Raw genomic sequence first — 25,063 nt, 5'->3', positions numbered from 1 at the left:
GTATAAAAAATGAACAAACTGATTGTAATTAATATTTCAGATGCACATGGGATACAACTTGGTGTTTCTCTTTTTATGCAGATAGCTGGATTGAAAATGATAATCTATCTGTGGATAAGACTATGGATGATCAAGCTGACAGCAGTAGCTTAAAGAGCAGGGGCAGCATACATTCAGCAGCCAGCACAGAACACAAAGGTTTGCCAATGCCCCGGCTTCAATCATTTCCCCCTGGACAGGTTTTCAATTCCAGTTCTGGCATGCAGATCCTTGTTATTCCCAGCAAGGATGATCATATTCTGGAGGTCAATGTCACATGACAGCTTTTGCTTGCTGTGTATAGATATGCACATGAAACTTGAACATAAATGCACTTTAAGGGATCATAACCTGATTGTTCTTCATTGAAACATTCTAACGCTAAACAAGGCCTGCAACTCAACCCTTTTTGGCCTTGGAAGCATCAAACAGTTGTATCAATTTAAATGTACAGTGATGCCTGTGTCATCTAGTTTATATTGCTACTTTGGGGTGTTGGTGTAAAATGAATTTGGGTTTTTTCCCCTCCCTCTGTCATTCTACTGTTGAAATAAAATATGCTTGCTGCAGTTGGTTCTTTTAATTTGAGCAGCTTTGAGAACTGCTATTTCCTTGGGAGTAGTAATTAAGTTTCTGTTCAAAGAATATATCAGGTTGATGTATGGTATAAGCCTTGCAGTGTAGCTGCTGGTAACTAAAGTGTGTGCCTTTTTTGTCACACGTCTGTCTGGCTTTCTGGACCATGGTAACTTTCCAAATCTCTGTATAATAGAATGAATGATTCTAAATCCCACAGCTGTCTGCAAGATTTTAAATAGTGTGTATATATATTTTCTTGAAGACTTAACTTCTTCTGTGCCTTGGGATATATAAGATTTATTACCCCATTAGCACCCTTGAATTCAAACCATATAGAGAGCCATTGCTTAAACTCACTGAGGGGAAATGCATACACACACCTAACTTGATGCAAGTAATGAAGTGGCACATAGGCATAAAGGTTCACTGGACTAAGCTCCCCCACCCCCACAAGACTGATGCAGAAATTATTACAAGTTACTATGTTGAGTCTGACTAAATAGCGTTTTATTAAGTATTTCTCATGATATTTTTTAAAGACCAAAGTTTCTTTCCTGACTACTGTTAACTTATTATGAACTATAGAGCCATACGTGTATTTGCACCTTATTCTAGAGTAATTTGAGAAGCAGCAGATAAATGCAAGGGTTACAGAGAACCTTGCTTGCTGCTTTTCCAGTCTGATTATGGGGAAAATAAAGTCCTGCTTGAATAACCTCTGGTCCAGCAAACAGCAGTTACACCATACCAACTGATTATTTTTCAGTTGTAAATTTACTGTATAAATGATTATTTTAAAAAGTCTAAACTAACCTAACTGATGTAATGTCTGTGTATAATTTACTTCACAGATCAAGGACAAAATAAATGTGTTTTTATTGGTGTGAAAGTCAAAGCTTGTAAATAAACCTAATGTGTAGGCTCTTTTCCAGTTCTCAGAAACTATGTATTTTTGTACATAAGCATTTCTCTAAAATTAATTGCTATAATCCTAGCTGCTGTTCATGCCTGTTACTGGTTTATACAATTATTTTCTTCCTGCAACATATGTAGCCATTCTGTGAGCACCATCTCAGCACACTCCCTCTTACGAACAAGCTTTGTAGGAATGAGAATCTGTGATGGTTTCCATAGGTTTTTAATATTCCAGGAGACAATAAGAAACAATACAAATCTTTCAGAGTAGTATTCTTGTGTGATGTTTGCATTCCAACATTGTGCATCTCTGTTAAATCTTGATTATTTTAAAGAGCAAATGAAGTTTATTTTTAGGGGCAGCAAGGCAAGTTACATGTTTCCAATAATATTTTCAGTATCTTGAGTTTGAAATTTGAATACTTGAAAACAAAAAGTTCAGTTTTCTTCCCAGATAAGAAATTTGCAATTAGATTTCTGTATTCTTTTACTCAGTGCTCATAAAGTCACTACTGGAGATTGGCTGATTGTTTTTCGTCTTAATTTGCTGTAATTTACTTAGTAAAAATACGTGCAGGACCTCAAATATGTTTTCAGTATAATTTACTTGTTTTTTCACTTGTAAGAATTAATAGACCACACAGTGTCTGTCTGTATACATTTAAACTTTAGAATTTATCTAAACTGGAGATAGTCTTTCTGTTTTAAAAATTATGAACAAACATTTGAAACTAAAAGTACATTTTGAATATAGTGAACAAATTGATTTGCTGTGAAAACACTTTAAAAGCAAGATAGGGTTTCATTATGAATTGCTGTTGATAGGTTTTCCCTGGACTGGTTTTAGAGCACCATAACATTTTCATATTTATATTGAAATTATGGACTTCAGTAAAATACAGCACACATAGTCCAATTGTCATTTGATGAGATACTTCTGTATAGAAGGGAAGGGGATTGGTTTTGGGGTGAAAGTTGTAAATAATTGATTCAATTTGCAATATGTCTATCTCAAAAAATTACAAATACTATTTATAAATATGTCTCAAGCTTGTAAATACTATCAAATGATTTAAAGGAGTATAATTTTTGTGAATTTCACAGATTTATTTGTGACTGGAAAAATTAGCTCCTCTTATGAAAATGGTTGGACTTTAATGTGACATTTCTGGAGTTTCCTACTTGCTGTTCTGTAATATCCTTTTACACTCCACAGAGGATTAAATGTAGAAAAGCAAGTGGGAAAGAAACGATATCTCAAGCACTATTACCCAGTTTTATTTCTGATTTAAAGTGGTGCCATGAAACTTGGGGAATAAAATGTCAATTAAAAAACAAACTAGTGATAAAGTGAATAAAAATCTTGAGTATTTTAAACAAATTGCTTGCAGGTCTCCTGATATCCAGCCTTTGTGTATATGTTACTTGATTTTGAGATTTCTGGGCTATAATTTTATTTGTAAAATTTATATTCCACCTCCTAGCACGGGACCTAAGGCAGATTTCAGTGTGGATTAACCTTATTTCTTCTTCATGATGAGGAACAGCAAAAAGAGCAGCAGTGCCAGTCCCCAGGGAATTTGTAAGAGACCTTGGAAGATTCAGCACATAAAATGGCCTCTGCCATTTTTCGAAGGAGGTGTGTGGTGGTGGTAAGGAACTCCCTGCCGAGGGGCACCAAATCAGTGGTTTGCAGGTCTGACTAGGTAGCTCAAGAGGTGTGTTGTCTTCCTGGGGCAAATAATCCATGCTGTAACAGAGAAGCTGGCAAGACTTTCAAGTCCACTGACTGTTACCCCTTCCTTTTAGTCCATGTGGGAACTAATGACACTGCAAAGCATAGCTTTCAGGATATCATTAGTGATTTTTAGGCTCTGGGTAGGAAACTGAAGAACCTGGATGCACAGGTTGTCATTTCATCTCTTCTGCTAGTTGAAGGGCACAGCCCAGGAAGGGAAAGAAAAATAGTAGAGGTGAACAACTGGCACCGCAGATGGTGCCACCAGGAACAGTCGGACTTTTTGGACCATGGTGCGCGGTTTCATGCAGATGGACTTCTAGCAAGGGATGAACTGCTTCACAGCAGTTGGTAGGAACATTTTAAACAATTGTCTAAAAAATCTGATCAGGAGGGTTATATGTGGGGGAGGGAGACATTATTCTTTAAGGCAGGAGTTTATCGAGTACTGGAAATAATAGACCAAATGTTATAGAGACAAACATGAACACTTAACATAGCAAAGCAAATATAATATAATAAACATCACTGAAACTGAATGTAGTAATATAGGGGCATAACCTGTTTCAGAGAAACAAATCAAACAGGAAATGAGGTGTAGCATTATATGTGAAGAATGTTTACTCCTGTAAAGAGATCCTGGAAGCCAGGTTGAAAACACCTGGGTAAAAATTAAGGGGAGAAAGAAACAACAGTGATGTCATTGTGGGGAGCTACTACAGATTCCTAAACCAGACTGAGGACTTGGTTAATGCGTCCTTGAATAGATGACCACACTTTCAGAAAGGAGAAATGTAACAATGGGGATTTTAAATATCCTGATATTTGTTGGAAGTCAAATAGCCAAAAATTTAAGGTCCAACGAATTTCTCACTTGCCTTGAAGACAATTTCCTTGTCCAGAAGGTGGAAGAGGCAACAAGAGGATCAGCTGTTTTAGATCTGATCCTAACTAAAAAGGATGACTGGTAAACGGGGTACAAATGGTGGAATCCTTATGTGGGAGTGATCGTGTTCTCCTGAAGTTTGTTATACAGTGGAAAGGAAAAACCAGGCATAGTCAGACACACATTCTAGACTTTAGGAGAGTTGATTTCAGTAAACTTAGGGAAATACTGAGAATGATCCTGGGGTCAGGAATACTAAAAGAAAAAGGAGTGCAGGATGAATGGGAGTTTCTCAAAAGGGAGATTCTGACGGCACAATTTCAAACTATTCCAATGAGGAGGGGAAATGGGAGGTGTCTCAAGAAACTAAAGAACTTTCAACTGAGCTAAGACTTAAAAAGGACATGCACACAAATGGACAAGGGGAAATCACCAAAGAAGAATTCAAACTAATAGCTCATGTAGAGTGAAAGTTAGAAAAACTAAAGTACAGAATGAGCTCAGGCTTGCTAGAGAGGTTAAGAATAGTAAAAAAGGGCTTTTTTGTGTGTTATATCCGTAGCAAAATGAAAAACAAGTAAATGATAGGGCCACTGCATGGAGAAGATGGAGAAATGCTAACGGGGCAGAGAAAAGGCAGAACTACTTAATACCTTCTTTGCCTCGGTCTTTTCACAAAAGGAAAAGGGTGCTGAAACTGAAGAAAATAGAGCAGAGGACACAATAGGGAAAATGAAGCACAGAATAAAGAGGTAGTACAGGAATATCTGGTTTCTGGAACCAGATGGACTACATCCAATTGTATTAAAAGAACTGGCAAATGTAATATCAGAGCCATTGGCAATAATCTTTGAGAACTCCTGGAGAAAAAGAGAAGTCCCAGCAGACTGGAGGAGGGCAAACGTCCCCATCTTCAAAAGGGGTAAAAAACAGGATCCCAACAATTATCATCCAGTTAGTCTGACATCAATACCAGGAAAGATTCTGGAGCAGATCATTAAACAGAGAGTCTGTGAACATCTAGAAGGCAATGCCATAATAACAAAAAGTCAACATGGGTTTCAGAGAAACAAGTCATGCCGGAATAGTCAGATCTCCTTTTTTATATGTATATAAAATTACCAGTTTGCTAGATGAAGGGAAACATTGTGGACATAGCATATCTTGATTTCAGTAAGGCCTCTGACAAGGTCCAGCAGCAAACAGAAAGGAAACAAACTCCATGTGTTCTAAGATGGTCAACTTTTATTCAGTGTTTATTCAATGTTTAAAAAGCCAAGCGTGTTTTGGCCACACCAGGCCTTCTTCAGTGGCTGAAAACAAATATAAATATACTTAAAGATAGGACAACACTCAGCAAATTATGATATACAAATATCTTTGTAGAACTTATCAAGGTTATAAAAAGTAGAAACTATTAGACAACAGAATGACAGGTACACTGAAGGAAAACTAGCAGGCTTGGAAACAAACTTAAAACAATTCTTAAAAGGACTGAAAACAAGAATCTTGAATTGTTTAAATAAAAAAATTTCCTTAGAGATGAGAAGGACTACAGACAAAACAGGGTTTATATTATGATTATATTTAAAAAACGAAGACGGTGCCTTTCCTCACACATGACACCGTCAATGAGGGAGAAGCGGAATGGGATCTGACAACTACACAGCAATGAATCTACAACACCGCCACAACGTTCTCCTTTCATGGGAGCAAAAGCCAACCCCAGGAGTTGTTTTATGACGTCCGGTCACAAGAAAGGAATTATGAAACATTCACCAGCCTCCAGACGCTCCCAGAGAAGGAAAATAGTAGTTCCTTTGTCTAAAAAGAGACTCACGGCAGTAGAATTACAGGTGCTCAGCAAAGGTTTGTTTGCCTGAGTAAGAAGCCCATGGAGCTTCGAAAGCTTGCAACAAGTATATTGTGCATTTTGGTTGGCCAATAAAGGCATCAGTGAATAAACAGTTGACCATCTCAGAGCACGTGGAGCTTATCTCCTCTCTGTCTGCTGCTTCATGGATGATAGAGTAGAATGTGAAGTCAAAGGCTTTCACGGCCGGCATCCATAGTTTAATGTGGGTTTTTTGGTCTATGGCCATGTTCCAGATAAATGTATTCCTGATGTTTTGCCAGCATCAGTGGCTGGCATCTTCAGAGAATGCATTCGCATTCTCCGAAGATGCCAGCCACAGATGCTGGCTAAACGTCAGGAATAAATTCGTCTGGAACATGGCCATAGACCAAAAAACCCACAACCCCTCCCTATAGACTAGAATATTTCAACTGCGTTTACTTCCAAGGACTGTGTCTTTTGCTGAACTAAAGGCTCAGTGGAGAAGCTTGTTCCTTTTGGGGAGAGTCACACTCTCTCAGCCTCAGGGGAATGGAATGGCACATTAAAAAAACCCTCTGGTCAAATCTTGCTAAGAAAACCCTGTGGTAGGTTTGCCATAAGTCAGAAAGGGCTTGGAGAGGCACAAGGATGAATGGCATTAAAACTCTGTAAGGCTGCCATTGCCTTTTCGGCCACAGGGGGCGCCCTCTCAGAGCTGTCTCCCCTTGATTGCTTTGGTTGAGGCTTTGACCCGGAAATAAACCCAAGAGCTGCTTCCGGCCGACCCAGGTTTCCTCGTGGGATCTTCCAGGGCTTTGGCCGCAGGGATGAAGTTCGCCTACAAGGCAAGCGAAGGCGCGGGGCTCTTTTATGGCAATGGGCTTTTTAAGTGATTTCGGACTCCAGTTCCCAGAATCCCTGGCTATTGGCCAACGTTGCTGAGGCTTCTGGGAGATGAAGTCCAAAAACATCTCTTAAAGGGCGCAGTTTGGGGAGCACTTTAAGGGTTGGGGGGGGGGGGAAGCTGGCTTTGCAAGGGCTTTGTCCCCTGTCCCCTTCTTCCCTCCTCCCCTTTTCTTGTTGTGGAACCGGGGCTGCATCCGCACTGCAGAAACTAACCCAGTTTGAGACTGCTTTAACTGCCCTGGTTCATCGGAGTCCTGGGGCTGGTCGTTCCCTGAGGCATCGTAGCCTTCCCTCTCAGAGGGCTCTGGTGCCACAACAAGCTGCAAAGCCCAGGATCCCGTAGCATGGAGCCCTGGCATAAAGTTAAAGCGGTGTCAGATTGGATTTACTTCTGCAGTGCCTGGCTTTAAAACAGGAGCTCTGGGGTTGCATTCACACTGGAGAAACAATCCTCTTTAAGTGGCATGGTTCAGTGCTCTGGAATTCTGGGAATTGTATTTTTGCTGTGGGCCCAGACTGATGCTTCTCAGTCCTGGTCAGAATTGGAGGGAATAGCAAAGTGTCCCACCCTATGTATCCCAAAGTACAAGTACTAAAACCAATGAAGGTATATACACTCATTCCCCCACATTTGCATATGTTCTCTCTAGGAATATCTAGGTCCTCCCACGCAACTCTATGGTCAACTTTAACCAAAAGTTGCCCTGGAGGACCCAGAGATCCCTAGAGGTGTCTTCTCAGGTAGAGACATGGTGTTTCTGTTATTTGCGGCTGGATGGCCCCTGTGGGCTCTTCCAACTCTAGGATTCTATGTTGCCACGTTGCAAAAATAAAGCATAACTCAATGCTATGGAATTCTGGGATTTGGAGTTTGGAGGGCATCTGAGCTCTGACACAAAATGTTAAAAATCTCACAAAGCTACAAATCCCAGAGTTCCATAGCACTGAGTCACAGCAGTTAAAGCAGTGTTGAATTACTTTTATTTCTGTAGTGTACCAGGGTCCTGCATCATATTTGTGCCTTTGTGTTTCTTTTTCCCCTGGAAGCTCTCTGTGAAGCCAGTGGCTCATAGGCTACTTTGAGCAACACTAATCTAAAGGACATTTACACTAGTTGGTCTTAGGATTGTGTGTGAGTTTAACTTGGCCTTGTACTTGACTGACATATTATTAAACTGTCTGTATTAGCTTTCATTTGTATCATCTCTTATGTCTAGCTGTTCTCCAGCTGTTGTCATCTTAGAACCAAAATATTAACAGATTACTTACATTAGCCTTCCTTAACCTAGCATCCTCTGGATGTTTTGGACTACAATTCCCTTCTTTACCAGAAAGCAGGGGTAACCAAGTTGGATTTGGCAATGGGAGTTGTAGCCCAGGACATCACCAGGTCGTGGAGATTGGTGTAAGTATCTCAACTGTTTTTGTACCTGGGTTCATCTATCACAGCTATCAAAGGGTTTTCTTGGCATGTTTCATCAGAGGGGGTTGCCATTGCAATCCTCTGAGGCCGAGAGTATGTGACTTGTCCAACGTCACCCAGTGGATTTTCATGGCTGAAAACCATTAGAACTCTGATCTCCAGAGTCATAGTCCAAAGCTCAACCCACTATGTCACTCCACATCCTTCATATCCACTGAATTGACCTCTTTGACACCTTCATGAGGGCAATAATAACTGAATGTTTTGCACACCATCTCACTTTTTTTAGTTCAGTCAGATTAATATAATTCCTATTCTCTTCCTAGTTCTCCAACTTGTTGGGTACAGTCTACCGACGTGGAAACCTGAATTTTACTCCAGATGGAAATTCTCTGATCAGTCCAGTGGGAAACCGAATTACTCTCTTTGATTTGAAAAAGTAAGCATTGTCTTCCATTGTTATCATAACAGTAATCTCAAATGGTGCCTGATTACTAGAGGTCTGGAGGCAGGGCATGATTCTCTGCTTCCGGATAAAGTATATGAAATATACTGCTTAAAAGCTTCTTTGGTTCGTTTTTTGACATACATTGCTGTATCTTGAAGACCTTCAAGATCTGTGGTTCATTAGAGCAGCCAATGCCTTCATTGATGGCAGCTCTTAACTATTTCACACTGTCATTGTACTCATGATTGCAGTGGTCAATTCATCACCTGCTGACCAACGTTTGGATGATGATCTTCAAACTGTGAGCCCTTGGTATCCTCTGGGGTTTGGTTCCAGGAATGCTGGAGAGGGTATAGATTCTGTTTAGTACACCGGTGTCTCATATGTTTTGGTTGGCATTGCCTGGAAAGCCTGATTCTGTGTACAGAATCAGACGTACAGTTTTCCTTTCGTAGTTTAGGCAGAAATATGCATTTTGTCACTTTTTACCATGCTGTTTTCTCACCTTCTCTTCCAGTAACAAGTCTGAAACATTACCACTAGCGACCCGATACAATGTGGCATGTGTGGGACTCTCTCCAGATGGAAATCTTGCTATACTTGTTGATGAAGGTATTTGTTTTTAAAAAATCTTGGAAAAGATTATCAGCATCAAAAATTACATTAAGCAATACTGAAATATGTTAGATTCCTTTTAAGAATAAGTGACCATTTTTATCTGTCTTTATTTGTTCTGTTGGCATGCGGCCAAGTCCCTAAGTGTTTGCTGCTGAAATTAGATCAACTAGATTAATTTTATATTTCTTTCATAAATATAAGAGGTACACTGCAGATTATGCTGTTTATATTTGAATCTTTTGAAGACTGTCTGAATTATTTCATTATTGTCTTTCCTACAGAGGGAGCTGCTTTACTTGTCAGCTTGATAAGTAAATCTGTGATCCACCAGTTCCATTTTCATAAACCTGTGCACAGCGTCTGCTTTTCTCCAAATGGAAAGTATGAGGAAGTTTTTGTCTTTGTTTTTGACCTTTTTCACTATTTATAAGTGCTAGTAGTAGTTGTTCTGTTATCATTTCCTGAGTAGACATGTTTAGAAAGGGAAGGGAACCTGTTTTAATAGACTAAACATAACAGAAAAAATATTTTTTTCCTTGATTCATCTTCACATACTGAAAATGAATACAAATTTAATAGTTTGTGAAAGTTCTTAATAGAAAATTGAATATAAATAATTGTATTATTCTGTCAATGTCAAGGGTAGGCAAAATATACCCCTCCAGATGTTTAACTTGACTGATGCAAGTTCACCAGTCACTGATGAGGAATGCTGGGAGCTGCAGTCCAGCAATATCTGCAGGGCTTAACTTTGCCTACACTGGTATAAACATCTCTCTCTCTCTCTTTCTCTTTCTTGTTCTCTCAAAAACGTACACATTTAAAATTTAATTGTGTAAATACTTGGCATCCTAAATAGCTTGCCTTCATCTTTGACCTGCATATTTTTGCTGAAGTATTATATACATGAAGTTGACTCTTCATTTTATATGAAACAGAAAATTTGTGGTCACAAAGGACAACGTGGCTATGATGTATCATGCCCCTGGAAAGAAGCGAGAATTTAATGCCTTTGTACTTGACACAACCTATTATGGTGCATATGATGAAACAACATGCATTGATTGGACTGATGATTCCAAGTAAGTATTTATGTATTTCATTAAAACAACAACAAAAATTAGCAAATACATTGAATGTCAGTGAAAATAGTGCTGTTTGTTTCTTCTAAGAGATTTGAAAATCTTCCATAGTTAAAGGAGAGCGTCTGGGAATGTTGTTCAGGTAAAGTTTTTTGCTACAGGGCTGTAATCAGTTATATTACCTTTTCCATTTGTTACTATTTTTTCCTTTTTGTAGAAATTTTATGTATCTAAATTGATGGCAAGCAATTGATAATAACACAATAAGGGGGAAACTTCTCCTTTGTGGCATCAATCTTGTAAAATGATCTCCCTGTCAAAAGCTCATATGTTCCCAGCGTAGGGTATTTCTGCCAAGCATATTCCCGATCACTACACTGGTCCGCAACCTCTAGTGATTTTAGTAGTTTTAATGCAGTATTTTATCTTGTTATTTTATTTTGCAAGGTTCATCACTACTTGAGGTGCATAGATGTGTGGAAATGTATTACATAAATACGTTCATGGGTTGGGTCCAGCAGAGTCATTCTGAGACTAGAAAGGAGAGCCCATCTCTTTGTGGAAGTGGTTTCAGTCCAGTGGAACCAGTTGGAGAAGCCTTGGGAAAAGATGCTTTCCCCAAGGCTTCATTTGCCCTGTCCCTCATATGCCATCCTCTACTGTTGTTCTAGTACAGAGTCTTCTAGAGAGATGGAAAGTGCAAGGACTCCAGGAGAAAATGGGAACTGCCAAAAAACAGGTCGCATTATTCCATAAATGAAATTCCCTCATGGATATCTAGATCAACAACCCTATTTGTAATGTGGTCATACCCATCATAATCATTTCATTAATTTAAAAATAGACGTTGAAACATGCTGCTGCTGTTGTGTGCCTTCAAGTTGTTTCCGACATATGGTGACCCTAAGACAAACCTACCATGGGGCTTTCTTGCAAAATTTGCCATTGCCTTCCCCTGAAGATGAGAGCATGTAACATGCCCAAAATCACCAAGTGGGTTTCATGGCTGAGTTGGGAATCGAACCCTGGTCTCCAGAGTCATAGTACAACACTTAAAGCTCTACACCACGGTAACCCTCTGTACATATGCATATGTACCTTCGAGTCACCTGCTGACTTATGGCCATCCCATGAATTTCATAGGGTTTTTTAAGGAGATAATAATCAGAGGTGGTTTGCCATTGCCTTTCTCTGAAGTATAGTCTACAGTACCTGGTATTCCTGGGTGGTCTCCCATCCAAGTACCAACCAGACCTGAGCCCACTGAGCCTCCAAGATCAGATGGGATCTGGTGCCTTCAGACTATTTAGGTAATTGGTAGTGACACCTAAATCCTGTGAGGAACTGATTTCATCAAAGAACCAAGAAGGACAATGTCTTCTGCTTAGCACAGACTGCTGTAGAGGTCTGGAAAACTCTTTCTAGCACATTTCCAAGTAATGTAGAGGGCTGCGTGTGGGAGGGGATGCAGAAGAAAGTTATATATGATAATAGGCCAATGGTTTAGATCTATAGGTTTCTTTCTTTTGACAAGACTTTTCCTCAGGTGATGAATGTTTGCATGCAGCTCTGCCTGTTCCTTTCTCTGGATTTTTCCTAAAGTTGCCAGCTGTCACTTGGGTGTTATAAAATATTTGTTGACTTATCTATAACTGTGCAGTGCTTGTTGAATTTTTTTCAGGACATTTATTTTCTGAGCACATTTTTTAAAATTGTAATTCCAGATGTTTTGCAGTAGGCAGCAAGGATATGTCAACTTGGGTGTTTGGAGCGGAACGATGGGCCAATCTGATTTATTATGCACTAGGTGGTCATAAGGATGCCATAGTAGCCTGTTTTTTTGAAGAAGACAGTCTTGATGTATGTAACCTCCATATTTGTTTTGTTCACATTAGTTTTTAATGTTGTTATTTAGCTGTTTATTTTCTTTCAAGATAACTGTACAAAACAAGACTGACTGGTTTGTGAATGGACTGTTTTTCTTGAAGTGCTTATATATTGAAGGAAAGCTATCCTTTAAAATATGGTGATGATTTGTATCCTGATTGAGCAGGTGGAAGCAAGCTAGTAAATAGCACCTCAGATATATTATGTTGAGTCACCTAAATGGGTTTTGATAGAAGGTGGTATTTATATTAATTTATTTCTATTGTACACTCAGTACCACTCTATCACACAGATTGAACAAATATGATCATAACAAAGATTCTCTTGATTGCAAAACTGAGTTTATTAAATGTCACACATCCAAACGAGTTTGACAAAAAAAAAAAAAGTACACATTGAAATGCCCTGTATTGTAATATTCTAGGTCAGTAAGATTTTATAAATTCTGTTTTAAAGTTCCATCCAATAGAATTTTACTGTGGGATCAGGAGTTCTCAACCTGAGCTGCCCCCACCTGCAGGGATTGCAAGATGGAATTTCAAGGGGTGTGACAGAGTGGCTTGTGTCCTTAAGTAAGTGATGGCGAACCTATGGCACGTGTGCCAGAAGTGGCACTCAGAGCCCTCTCTGTGGGCACACATGCTGTCACCCTAGCACAGAGTTTGCCAGAGTTTCTAACTAGAAAGCCAGAGGGATGTGGCACCTTGCAATAAATAAGTGGGGTCTGAGTTGCAGTTTGAGCACTCAATCTGTAAAAGGTTCACCATCACTGCGTGATGAGCCATGAGTCATCACTCATTTTTCTTCTGAATAAATTAGAATCTAACTGCTCAGTTTAGATTTGCATTTTATGTTAAAAGTTAAAAGCTTATTTTTTTTAAGTTCAATTTGTCCACCTGCTGTATTGCATGTGGTTCAATTTGTGGTTCAAAATGTAGGCTTCATCTTCAAATGTAATATTACTTTTGTAGGGAGTGCATTTCCTAGTGGTGTGGGATATAGAAATGTTTGGGAACCACTGTTAGAGATTTACTATTAGATATCTTATTGGGGCAAGTGTTGTCCAGTCTTTATTGACATTATCATCTTGAAGAACTGTACACTTTTTCTTGTTTAAGGGTTGCTACTCTTGTGCAATAATTGTAATAATTATGTCTTGGTATTGCAGTTGTATACTCTCAGCCGAGATGGAGCTTTGTGTATATGGCAGTGTGACACAGAGCTAAGTGGTTTGAAACCTAGATTGCCAAAAGACCATTCTGAATACAAGGAGGAAACTGCAAAAGATCTAGATGAAGAGTTGACAGAGGAACAGAAGGGCAAAGAGGTCCATGGGAAAGTCAGCACAAATGAGAAAGAGAGAACACAGAAAGTAAAATATTCATGTGCTGTCAAGTAAGTGATCTTCTAGAGGCACAGGCGATAGAAGGGTTATAGGAGAAATTTGTTTTATTGAGCATGTTTGTACAGTCAAAGCCAGTGTACATTTCTGTCCAGTTCTTAGCTACTCAAAATAAAAGAACATCTCATCAGCACAGTATAAATCTGTGAGTCATAATATGTGCTCAATGGCCTGTTACAGACTGCCAAAATAAAGCTGCTTCGGGTCTCTTTGGAGGTATGCTATTTAAATGATGCATGCATCCTAAGAATCTGGAAGCTGCACCAAAAGCTGCACTCTGGTGCTTAGGAATGGAGTGTGGCTTTGGCACGACTTCCGGACTCTTAGGACCCATGCATCATTTAAATAGCATACCTCCAAAGAGACCTGAAGCAGCTTTATTTTGGCAGTCTGTAACAGGCCAATATAAAACAAAAGAGCTTCAAAGACAGATTTCAATGTGTGAGAACTGAAGAACAGTTTATCAAGAGGTCCAGCTTGGTCTCCTGTAGTTTCAACAATTTTTTTTTAAAATTACACATATCTTTATTTGACATAAAGATTGGAAGTGGGATTTCAGATAGATTTTTCATTAGCACTGTTCCTTTCTTTTTTATATCATCATGACTAGAATTTCAGTGTATCATAAACCATAAGTGCTTCTTCCCAAATCTGTCAAATCATTCTTTATAGTGAAACTAATTGAATGATAAGTATGTGTTTATTAAACATATGTTGGTGGAACATGTTTGTCTTATCTTTTGCTCAGACATTTTTTCAACAAAGAGGGAGATTTTAACACTCTGACAGCAGCAGCATACCACAAGAAAATTCATCTCCTGGTCACTGGTTTTGCTTCTGGAATATTTCACCTTCATGAGCTTCCAGAGTTCAATCTCATCCATTCTTTAAGGTTGGCATGTATATTATTGATTGAAGACTAATGTAGGGTTTAAAACAATGTTTAGGCTTTCTTTAGGAGCTATTTTTGTTGCTTGAGTAAATTAGATTAATAGGGTTTTTTTCTTGTTGGCAGGAATTCCATTGTGTGTGTATTTTCCAAAAAAAGTTAGGTGAATCATGGGTTGTATAAAAATAGTGGCTATCCGTATATGCATGATTGGATTTCTATATATTTTGTTTGTCTGATTTATTTATATCCTTCCTCCCAAAGCAGCCTACAATGCACGTTAAAACGAAATAGCTAATAAAAAACACCACATGATGCAAAAGTTAATGCAGCATTAAACAATCAATCTAATTAAAACATTACTTTTAAAACATTGATTTAGAAAGACCTAAAATGCACAATACATATTAAACCACAGTCATTGCACATCCTTCTATCCCAGTCAGATTAAAGGCATAAGGCTGCCTTAAATAGGAAGGTCTGCCTGCCAGTAAAAAGAGATCAGAGAGGGGCGCAATTAGTTCCCTAGCCTAGGAGCAGCGCTTGAGAAAGCTCACCAGACAAGCATGAGAGGAACTGAGAGAAAGCCTTCCCCAATGAATGTAAGATGCAGACAGGCTCATATTGGGAAATATGGGCTATCTTTTTGAATTACATATTGCCTCTGTCTGAAAATATTTTTGTTTATATTTTTATCCAATAATAATAATAATAATAATAATAATGCATTTTATTTCTTGCCTGCCTCTCCCCAAGGCTAGAGGAGGGGTAAAACATAGATTAAAACACATAAAACCATTTAAACACATTCAGTTAAAACACATAGACATAGGGCACATTAAAATCATCCAACATTAAAATATTCCAATTTAAAATTTGTAGTTTAAAATCAACTTGGTAGGCCGGCATAAAAGATAGGTCTTCAATATTGTTTAAAATTCAGACAGCATGTTTAGCTGTCAAATCTCTCTTGGCAGATCATTCCACAGTCTAGGGATAACTGCCAGTCTAGTTTTGACTGATGAGTAAATGTCCCCGGAGGAACTGAGTGTTCAAGGTGGATTATTCAGGAGGAGGCAATCCCATAGGTAACCTAAACCATGTAGTGTTTTAAAAGTAGTAACAAACACTTTGTACTTTGTCTGAAAACTAACTGGCAACAAGTGGAGTGATTTTATTATTGGTGTGATATGCTCACTCCTAGATGTACTAGCAATCAGTCTGGCTGCCATGTTTTAAACTAATTGAAATTTCTGAACTTGGTACAAGGATATATAGATCACATTGCAAAAGTCCAGTTTTGATGTTAACCAGCATATGCACTACCATCGTTAGATCTTCCAGTTCTAGGAAGGGTTGCAGTTGGCATATCATAGTCAAAACTGGGAGTCATTTAATATGGGTAGCAGTGGCTCAGGCTTTTCAGTTTGCTTTTCAGTTTGCTTCATTCACAAGGAGACTGTTGCTGACCAGCACTAGAGTTCTCTATGGAGATACAGTATTGCTTTTTCTAGAAGAGGAGGGAACCAAGATGGTGTAATAAGCAAATTTTGGGAACATATCTTTCCCAAAGTCTGGTAGTGTATGCATGGAAAACTGCATTGAATATAAGCACAGAAAAAACATCATCCAAGAAGGAGGTTAAGATTGGTAAGAAGGTTAAGGAAAAATATACGATAAACAAATGGAATACATTTTCAGTAAAGATGCAACGTGAAGCTTAAGTTAAATCTTGCTTCCTGTAAATCTTTATAAGAGCTTAAATTAATTCTCACTCTTCATACTTGACACAGTAGTCTTGTTCATGGTAGTGGTAATAGATTTTCTCTTTTTGAAAGGGAGTGATCTAGAGTTGTGGTTCTCACTACTTGGACCTCTAGATGTTTTGCATGTCAGCTCCCAGAATGCCTGACCACTGCCCAAACTGGCTGGGGCTTCTGGGTGTTGAATACCAAAACAGCTGCAGAGCCAACATCTGTAACCTACTGATTTAGGCGGGTTACAAACCGCCACTTGGGACGTCCTCAGGACGTCCCAGTTTAAAAAGGGGGCGTCTCTTCCAGACGCCCCTATTCCTGTTACGGACTCTGTCCGTAACAAACGGCGGCAGCCGTTCCACACGGCCGCTGCCATCTTGACGTAACGGATGCTGTGCGTCCGCACGTCGTGCGGCGCTAATGACGTCGCGAGTGCGCCATTGGTGCCTCACAGCGTCATTAGCGCGCCACCAGAAGAAGCTCCATTTTGGAGCTTCTTTTTTGCTCCATAAGGGAGCCGTGCGGTTTGGCTGCGGCGGCTCCCTCGCGGAGCAAACAGCAGCACCGGGAGACCGCCGCAAAGCGGCAGTTTGTAATGCCTCAATGAATACTGGGATATGATGGAACAGCCAAACCAGCCCAATTTGGGGGTTCAGTTTTGTAAAACCTCGGCAGCTTGACTTTAACATAAATGCTTGAATTTACTGTCCTTTCCTCATTTTAGTGACCACCTGTATATGTTTCTGGATGTCTGGCATAAGTACTCAAAAGCTCTGCTTTGCTCTTAATCTCTTTCTTTAGTTTTAATCTTTTTGTTTGTTTGTTTGTTTGTTTGTTTGTTTTGCATAGCATTTCAGACCAGAGGATTGCATCTATTTCTGTCAACAGCACGGGTGATTGGATTGCTTTTGGATGTGCAGGTATGTATCTGCAGGACACATTTATGTATTAGGGCCCATTCATGAAATCAATTATGCTGAAATAATCCTTTAGCTCACTAGATGAAAACATTTTAGCTGTAAATTTCAGACTTTTGAACCATATGATATCCTGGCAATTTCACGCTTTTGAATCATATGAAGTCCTGGCAAAATTGGTGGGTTCTGAGCTAAGTTGTAGTCTGTTGTTTTTGTGGGTTTTTCAGGCTATGTGGCCATGTTCTAGTAGAGTTTCTTTCTGACGTTTCGCCAATATCTGTGGCTGGTATTTTCAGAGAATGCTTTGCCTGGAAAAATTGGGTGTATATATACTGTGTGAGCCTGGGAATGCAGGAGTGATTTGCATGTGTATTGTTCTGTGTTGATGGCTGGCCTCAGGCTGGGAGGCTAATGCAAAAGAAGATTGTAGTCTGTTGTTTTTAACTATTTATAAAAACACAGCAACTTGTCACTGGCTCAAGAAGAGAGCTGTTTCTGAGGTTGGTTATAGCACCATAGGAGCTGTTGTAGCGTGAATTCTTTATGAGTTGCTCCAGTAACATCTGAAGATCTGAGCCATATTGGAAGGACCAATCTTATGACTTCTTGATAGCAGCATCCCCTTTGAAATGAGGAGCTGGCATGGCAAACAGCTGCAAAATTAACTTTTCCCTTATGGCACAGATCATTGTGCCCAGAAAGTTACAGGAAGAAGACCTGCTGCAGTTGCTCTTGCGTCCAAAATCAGTGTTTCTTACACTGTCTGATGTGGGGGTGGGGCACATCCAAATTTTTTTATTTCTAGGATTTATATCTTGCCTTTCTCTACAATGGGATTCAAGGCAGGTTTTCCTATATGCCAAAGATTAATATCATATTTGTGCCAATTGTATTTTCATTGTTTCCTGGAAAGCTGCCACAGAACAGCAGCTGATAGCCTGTGGGCTGGCACTGATCTACAGACCACTGCTTTCAGGAGCAGTGACTTAAAGGTCAAATCAGAAAGGATTTACAGGTCAAAGCTCTGTCTGTATGGATGCATGGACAGAGTGGTTCATTCAGATAATCTATAACTGTGCATTAGGGACAGAGGTTATCCTCCCAAATTTTGATGGGAAGCAGAACATTGAAAGTTTAAGACAAGACAAAACAACACTGAAAGTTTAAGACAGGGGTAGGCAACCCTTTTGAGCCAGGGGCCGGGTTGCTGTCCCTCAGACAACTGGGGGGCCGAAGCCAAAAAATAAATAATTAAATAATTTTAAAAAATTAAATAAATAAATAAACCGGGACAAATGTAGGGCAAAATTTTCAAATGGAGGGCACTTTTTAAATAAAAAATGGAGGACACGCGAAAAAATTTGCTGATTTTTTAAAAAATGTTAAGATAAATGCATGTTTCTGAGGCTTCTATAGACAATTGCCCCCCTTGCCCCTGCGTGCGAGAGGCCAAAGGCCCCGGCGGCAATCGGTGGCAGGACCGGGCTGGGGCCGGTCCCAAGGCCTCGCTGGGCCGCATCCGGCCCGCGGGCCGCAGGTTGCCTACCCCTGGTTTAAGACAAGTAAGACAGCTAAATAATTAATGTTTTTGCAGCAGTTTAAGTTTTAACTATTAGGTACAAGCCCAAAATATTCTGCTTACACTTTTATCCGATTTTTTAATCAATTGCCAGCAGATGAAAGTTGTGGAATGTGCCTTTAGGAACACTTGCATGGTTAAGGTATGGATTGGAATAAGGTATTGGTGGGCTATTAGGATTTTCAAGAGGCCATATTTTGCTGAACTGAGTATAACAAAGCTTAAAAAGTGAGATGGACCTAGGATTGCCATTTCACGGCGGTGGGCCCCTGGGGGGCGTGCCCGGTCCCACCCCGCCCCCGCCCCCATTCCCGGGTGGCTGCCCAACTCTGAGCTCCCAGGGCTGCTGCCTGCCTTCTATAAAGTGTTGCCTGTGCAGCTTGTCTGGAGCAGCAGCAGGACGACTGAAACCAGCAGGGGCGGGGTCTGCTGCACTGCCCTGCCTCTATTGGCCAGCCCTCTGCTTCCTTATTTGGGCATGCTCCAAATTCCAAGTGCAGAGGGCTTTGCAGGCAAGTTGCTTTTGGTTCTTCCCCTCTTTCTCTTTCTCTTTCGCCTCCTTCTCTTCTTCTTGTTATTCCGTTTTTTTCCTCCTCCTCATCTTCCTCCTCTCCTTTTTCTTCCTTTCTTCCCCCTCCTCATCTTCTTTTTCTCTTTCTTCCTCTCTCTAAGCCCCCCTCCTTTTCTTCTCAGGGGTCCAGGGCTTCTCAAGGCTTTGCCCCCATTAGAAAAGAAAAAAGGCTTTGGATCTGTCCCATAAATCCCTCCTAAGTTGAGACATACCTGGGAAAAAGAGGGGCCAGGGGTTTGGGGGGGTTGGAGGGGGCAAGGAAAAGGAGGAAGGGGAGAATTCCTAAGAAGGCTTGGGAGTGAGAAATGTAGTTTTCAATGGCACAAGGGACTGCCTGTGATCTTGCAAATGCTATGCCTGCTTGGAAGTGGGAAATGTAGTTTGCAGTGGCACAAGGGACTGCCTATGATCTTGCAAATGCTATGCCTGCTTGGGAGTGGGAAATGTAGTTTGCAGTGGCACAAGGGACTGCCTGTGATCTTGCAAATGCTATGCCTGCTTGGGAGTGGGAAATGTAGTTTTCAATGGCACAAGGGACTGCCTGTGATCTTGCAAATGCTATGCCTGCTTGGAAGTGGGAAATGTAGTTTGCAGTGGCACAAGGGACTGCCTATGATCTTGCAAATGCTATGCCTGCTTGGGAGTGGGAAATGTAGTTTGCAGTGGCACAAGGGACTGCCTGTGATCTTGCAAATGCTATGCCTGCTTGGGAGTGGGAAATGTAGTTTGCAGTGGCACAAGGAACTGCCTGTGATCTTGCAAATGCTATCCCTGCTTGGGAGTGGGAAATGTACTTGTAGAATTGGGGGGGGGGTGTTTGGCCAGAAAGAGAAGTACATTTCAGCCTTCTGTCTAGGAATAATGCCAAAATGTCCTCCATTTTGAGCATGCCTAAGAAACATGCATTTATATTAACATTTTTTAAAAAAATTATCAATTTTTTCATGTGTCCTCCATTTTTAAAAAAACGTGTCCTACATTTGAAAATGTGGCCCTACATTTGTCCTACATTTGTCCCGGTTTGGAGGTCCTGCCTTATGGCAACCCTAGATGGACCTGATGGTGTAAATGTGGACAGGAACTACAGTCATTGTTTTATTAGGTATTATTTAGGATTAGAACGCATCTTTATTAAATTTATACGTTTAGCACAAAGATATCTGAACATTTCAGATGTGTTAATGAATGTGTGTTACCTCTTCTTTTACTGATGAAATAACTAGTAGTTTTGTTATTGTTTTTTAAACTTGATTAATAAACACTGTGTTTTGTATATCAGTGTGACTGCTGACTTTACAAAGATTAAAATGTTTCAGGAAAATACGTTAGTGTTATAGTTGGCTTTGAATTTGAATTGTATGTCTTTTTGTTGTATTGACAGGACTGGGACAGCTCCTGGTGTGGGAATGGCAAAGTGAATCCTATGTGCTGAAGCAGCAAGGTCATTTCAACAGTATGTCATCCCTTGCATATTCCCCAGATGGGCAGTACTTAGTTACTGGAGGGCATGATGGAAAGGTAAGTCTGTTGTAGTTGGTGAAAACTGAGTTTGGGGCCTTCTCCAGTTCATATACTGTAACATTGCAAATAGCATTCACGAGTAGCAGGCTGTTTTCTTCATTTCCAGCAAACAATTTGTAAGAGTTAGAAACTCTTTCCTCTTTTATGTATGTTTTTACCCCTCTTTTACTATGGGAAGTGATGGTTTTATTTTTGAAACACATTATTCATGGAACAGAGGCAGAAGTGTGCATCACTGGAGTCAAGGACCTAGGCTAGTAGGTTTCCAATGGGATTTATGAGGGCAAAATGAGATGGTTGAGGCATGGAGATTCAGAAGGCAAGATTCTGAGTTCTGCACTTAAGCCTAACTAGCTACCTTCCTTAGGAGCTTAACTATTAAGGGTATTACATAGTGGAATGTGCTTTCAGTGCATGATTGTGACTTGTTGAAGTAAAATGCTGTGTCAGTCCTAGAAAGGCACATATCTGGAGCCAAATGTTTTTTTTTTTCTGTTTTATTTACAGGTGAAGGTATGGAATACCATCAGTGGTTTCTGTTTTGTCACTTTTACAGAACATACTAGCAGCATATCTGCTGTAACATTTACCAGCTCAGGTTATGTCATTTTGAGTGCTTCCCTGGATGGCACAGTGCGAGCTTTTGATATGCACAGGTAATTTTTTAAACTTCTCCATTTTAACATGGATTAGAAGTGAGGGGCTCAATCAAGTGTTAGTCCTACCAAGAATCAAGACATTTGAATGGAGCTTAGGGTAGTGACTGACATGTGCTATTGGTTTTCATGTGCTTATTCTAAGTAGGACTAACAATTATGCTAAATATGTGTAAAATCTGGAGATTTATTGCATGCTTGTTACACACAGGTTCATTAGGCCATATATGAAAATTCTGATGTAATACTATCCTCAAGTATTGTTGTACCATCTAAGAGGCCTCCTTTACATTTGACAAGTTGAAAATATCCCACATCAAAATAACACCCATATCAGAAATGGATATGTCAAAATGAACATAAGGCTTTTGTTGTACAAATATAATGAAAAACCTAATAAAAATGTTCAGTTAGTGAAATTTCATTTGTGAAATTCATTTACTTTTGAAATATGGAATTGTTCGTATAGAACATTACATAAGCATAGAGTTTTGTTCTTAAATATCACTTTTGGGTATTTTAAACAGATACCGCAATTTTCGCACCTTTACTTCCCCACGACCAACCCAGTTCTCTTGCTTGGCTGTGGACTCCAGTGGCGAGATTGTCTCAGCAGGTTCTCAAGACTCCTTTGAAATATTTGTGTGGTCTGTGCAGAGTGGACGACTTTTGGATGTAAGGAACAGACTTCTGTTGTGGTAGTCCTAATATGTTATGAACTTTTTATCATGCCCATCTTTACTTTTAGAAGAGAAAACAGATACTGGCAGAGTTTTAAATAATCATTAAAAACAAATACTGAGCTCCTGTGAGTTTTAAAACTGATTGTCAGCCAGAGTGAAGATACTCAAGTCTACAGTACACTATTCCCAATTTATCTTATTACTTAATGAAAACTTTTTGCATTGACATTATTCTCCTGTTGTTCTGTGCACTTAGCTGTAATAGCATCCTGTGTGAGGCAAACAGGAAGGTCTATTCCATTTTACCTCTGATTAGTTTTATTTCTCCTATGATGCTACTGTAATGATGTATCCAGACCAGTTACCTTATCTCCCTATGCTAGTCCCAGCCCATTGTTCTTAATTATGATTCTGGTGCAAGTTGTCCACTTTGTGGTAGTTCTGGCATCCTTGTTCTCGATTCAGTCTGTCCACCAGTTTGCTTAGAGGAGCAGCTTGTGGTCTTGAATTGTATGTGCATTCAAAAGATGAGAAATTCAGCCACATTGTTTATCATGTGGTATGAAAGTTACATACTATGGAAAATTAAAATGATGGAATTTCAGCCCAGTAATGAAATCTATATGATGTGCAGCCTTTCAACCACAGATTGTATGTGCATATATTTTTGTGGTTTTGCTTTAGGGTCATATAGAGAACTACAGTGTGCCCTTGCTTTACGCAGGGGATCCGTTCCAGACTCCCCTGCATAAAGCAAATTCCGTGTATGCTCGAGCTCCATTAAATGAATGGGGCTCATGCACATGGTGGTGTGGCGGCACACACGCGCCACAGGCGCGCACCCCATTATTCCCTGTGGGTAGGGTTGCCATAAGTCAGGACCTCCAAACCGGGACAAATGTAGGACAACATTTTCAAATATAGGACACTTTTTTTTAGCAGATCCAAGCCTCTCCCTCCCAGCTTCACTTTCCTTCCCCCCCAACCCCTTCGGGGGAGAGGAAATCCCCAGAAAGGAGAAGCCTGGGCAGCGGAGGACAAGCCTAGACCGAGAATGCAGGCTCCTGAGCGACTTGTGTGCTCAGCCCAGGCCTGTCCTTCAAGGCCACTCTCCTCTTCCCAGACCTCCCCTTTCCTCCAAAGGACTCTTTTTGGAGCCCTTTGAAGGGAAGGGGAGCAGGGAAGGTGAGGACTTGGTGGCTGCGGAGGACAGCCCCAGGCCTCTCCTCGGAGGCTTCATTTTCCTCAGGCCAAAGGGAGAAACCTGACCCAAGCAGGGAAGGTAAGTAGGGAACTAGGGAGGGAGGGAGGGAGGAGGCAAGGTGAGGGACTTTTGTCCCCAATCTGACATCCCATGCTTCTTCACCAAGACTCTACTGTACACGGAAAGTGCACTTTGGGGGGGGAACCTTTGAAAATGGGCACCCACCTCCTCCTCCTCCTCCTCCTGTTTCCCCCTCCTCCTCCTCCTTGCCATGCACTAAGAAAGGGCGCTTTTCCCTCCCCCTGGCTGGCCCAGAGTCTCACTCCTCCTCCTCCTCCAAGGGTCCACCTCCTCCTTGAGGCTGGCCAATGGCAGAATGGGGCTGGAAACAGCTCCGCCCCAGCTGCTGTGTTCCCTTCACGCATGATGGCTGCCGGCTGGGCCCAAACCTGGGATTTAGAGTGAACCGGACCGTGATCGTGCCAAACTGCAAAAACCATTACAAGCACAGGCACAGCCGGGTTATGGCATCCCTACCTGTGGGACACATCGCCCCTTCCTCCCCGCGTGGCTTTCAACGTATGCTGAAGGTTGCGTAAAGTTCATGACATTCATGTGTTTGTGCATTTTCTCATTAGGTGTTAGCTGGCCATGAGGGACCCATCAGCAGTCTATCTTTTAATCCAGTAAAGTGTCTCCTAGCAAGTGCTTCTTGGGATAAAACAGTCAGATTGTGGGATATGCTTGATAGCTGGAGGACCAAGGAAACTCTTCCACTCAGCTCCGATGGTAATTCCTTTTGAAAACTTTTCAGTAATTCCTGATGTCTGTATTGTTTGTATGATGTTCAGAGTACAGAGTAGCCTGGATGTTTCAGCTTTTAACTATATGGAAACTACTTAGTGTACTTACTGGGAAGAAAATGTATAGGGGACAAGACATTTTAAAACCAATACTAGAAACTGTGCCTACTTGGTAAGGTGGAAATAATATTGAAAATGATAAAAGATACAAAGGCAGGCACTCAGAAAATATGGAATTGACAGCATCCACCTTTTTGTTTCAACACAAGGCTGGACAGATATGCCAGTGAATATTAAATGTATTTGTCTCTGAAATGTAAGATGCTGATGATTTGTGGAGGTCTTTAATCTGGCTTTTGTATGAGTCTGGTTTGGGTTTTGGAATTGACAGAAGTATTATCAAAAAGCAGGTGAAGGAACGTTTCTTAAACCATTCTTGTCTTTGTCTTCATTCACCAACTTTTGCAGTGCTTGCTGTTGCTTTCCGTCCGGATGGCAAGGAACTTGCAGTTGCTTCCCTGGATGGACAGATAACTTTTTGGGATCATGAAAATGCAGAGCAGACTGGATCAATTGTGGGAAGGCATGACCTGCAGATGGGGAGAAAGGAATTAGACAAAATAACTGCCAAGCAGGCTGCTAAGGGGAAGTAAGTTGAATATTTGTTAACTTTCTATGGAGAACTAGCTATTTTCTTTTGAGTCAGGCATGCCTATTTTACTA

General features: G+C 40.5%; 2 protein-coding genes across 4 annotated transcripts in view; both read left to right on the top strand.

The window, feature by feature from the left end:
• The window catches only part of TRAPPC10 (trafficking protein particle complex subunit 10), a 63,168-nt gene extending 60,260 nt beyond the window's left edge, over positions 1–2,908 (top strand). For both annotated transcript variants that reach the window (XM_089511911.1, XM_089511912.1), the window contains one exon: positions 82–2,908. In XM_089511911.1, the coding sequence (XP_089368037.1) occupies positions 82–320 (239 nt within the window). In that variant the 3' untranslated portion in view covers positions 321–2,908. The remainder of the gene's footprint in view (positions 1–81) is intronic.
• A 3,870-nt stretch (positions 2,909–6,778) lies between these two features.
• The window catches only part of LOC149319531 (periodic tryptophan protein 2 homolog), a 28,334-nt gene continuing 10,049 nt past the window's right edge, over positions 6,779–25,063 (top strand). The window contains exons 1-14 of one of the 2 annotated variants that reach the window (XM_089511908.1): positions 6,779–6,839; positions 8,650–8,762; positions 9,289–9,383; positions 9,671–9,770; positions 10,328–10,471; positions 12,196–12,331; positions 13,527–13,753; positions 14,509–14,652; positions 17,256–17,326; positions 20,855–20,991; positions 21,502–21,650; positions 22,178–22,325; positions 24,176–24,326; positions 24,809–24,989. In XM_089511908.1, coding sequence (XP_089368034.1) covers positions 6,822–6,839; positions 8,650–8,762; positions 9,289–9,383; positions 9,671–9,770; positions 10,328–10,471; positions 12,196–12,331; positions 13,527–13,753; positions 14,509–14,652; positions 17,256–17,326; positions 20,855–20,991; positions 21,502–21,650; positions 22,178–22,325; positions 24,176–24,326; positions 24,809–24,989 — 1,814 coding nt within the window. In that variant the 5' untranslated portion in view covers positions 6,779–6,821. Of the gene's footprint in view, positions 6,840–8,649; positions 8,763–9,288; positions 9,384–9,670; positions 9,771–10,327; positions 10,472–12,195; positions 12,332–13,526; positions 13,754–14,508; positions 14,653–17,255; positions 17,327–20,854; positions 20,992–21,501; positions 21,651–22,177; positions 22,326–24,175; positions 24,327–24,808; positions 24,990–25,063 lie in introns of those variants that run through there. The other variant, XM_089511909.1, reaches the window with a different exon arrangement.

Source organism: Sceloporus occidentalis, unplaced genomic scaffold (genome assembly GCF_023333645.1).
Source record: "Sceloporus occidentalis isolate IW3139 unplaced genomic scaffold, rSceOcc1.0.p SCAF_2, whole genome shotgun sequence".
Taxonomy (NCBI): Eukaryota; Metazoa; Chordata; class Lepidosauria; order Squamata; family Phrynosomatidae; genus Sceloporus; species Sceloporus occidentalis.
The sequence above is the reverse complement of the archived record's forward strand: the minus strand, read 5'-3'. Positions and strand labels throughout refer to the sequence as shown.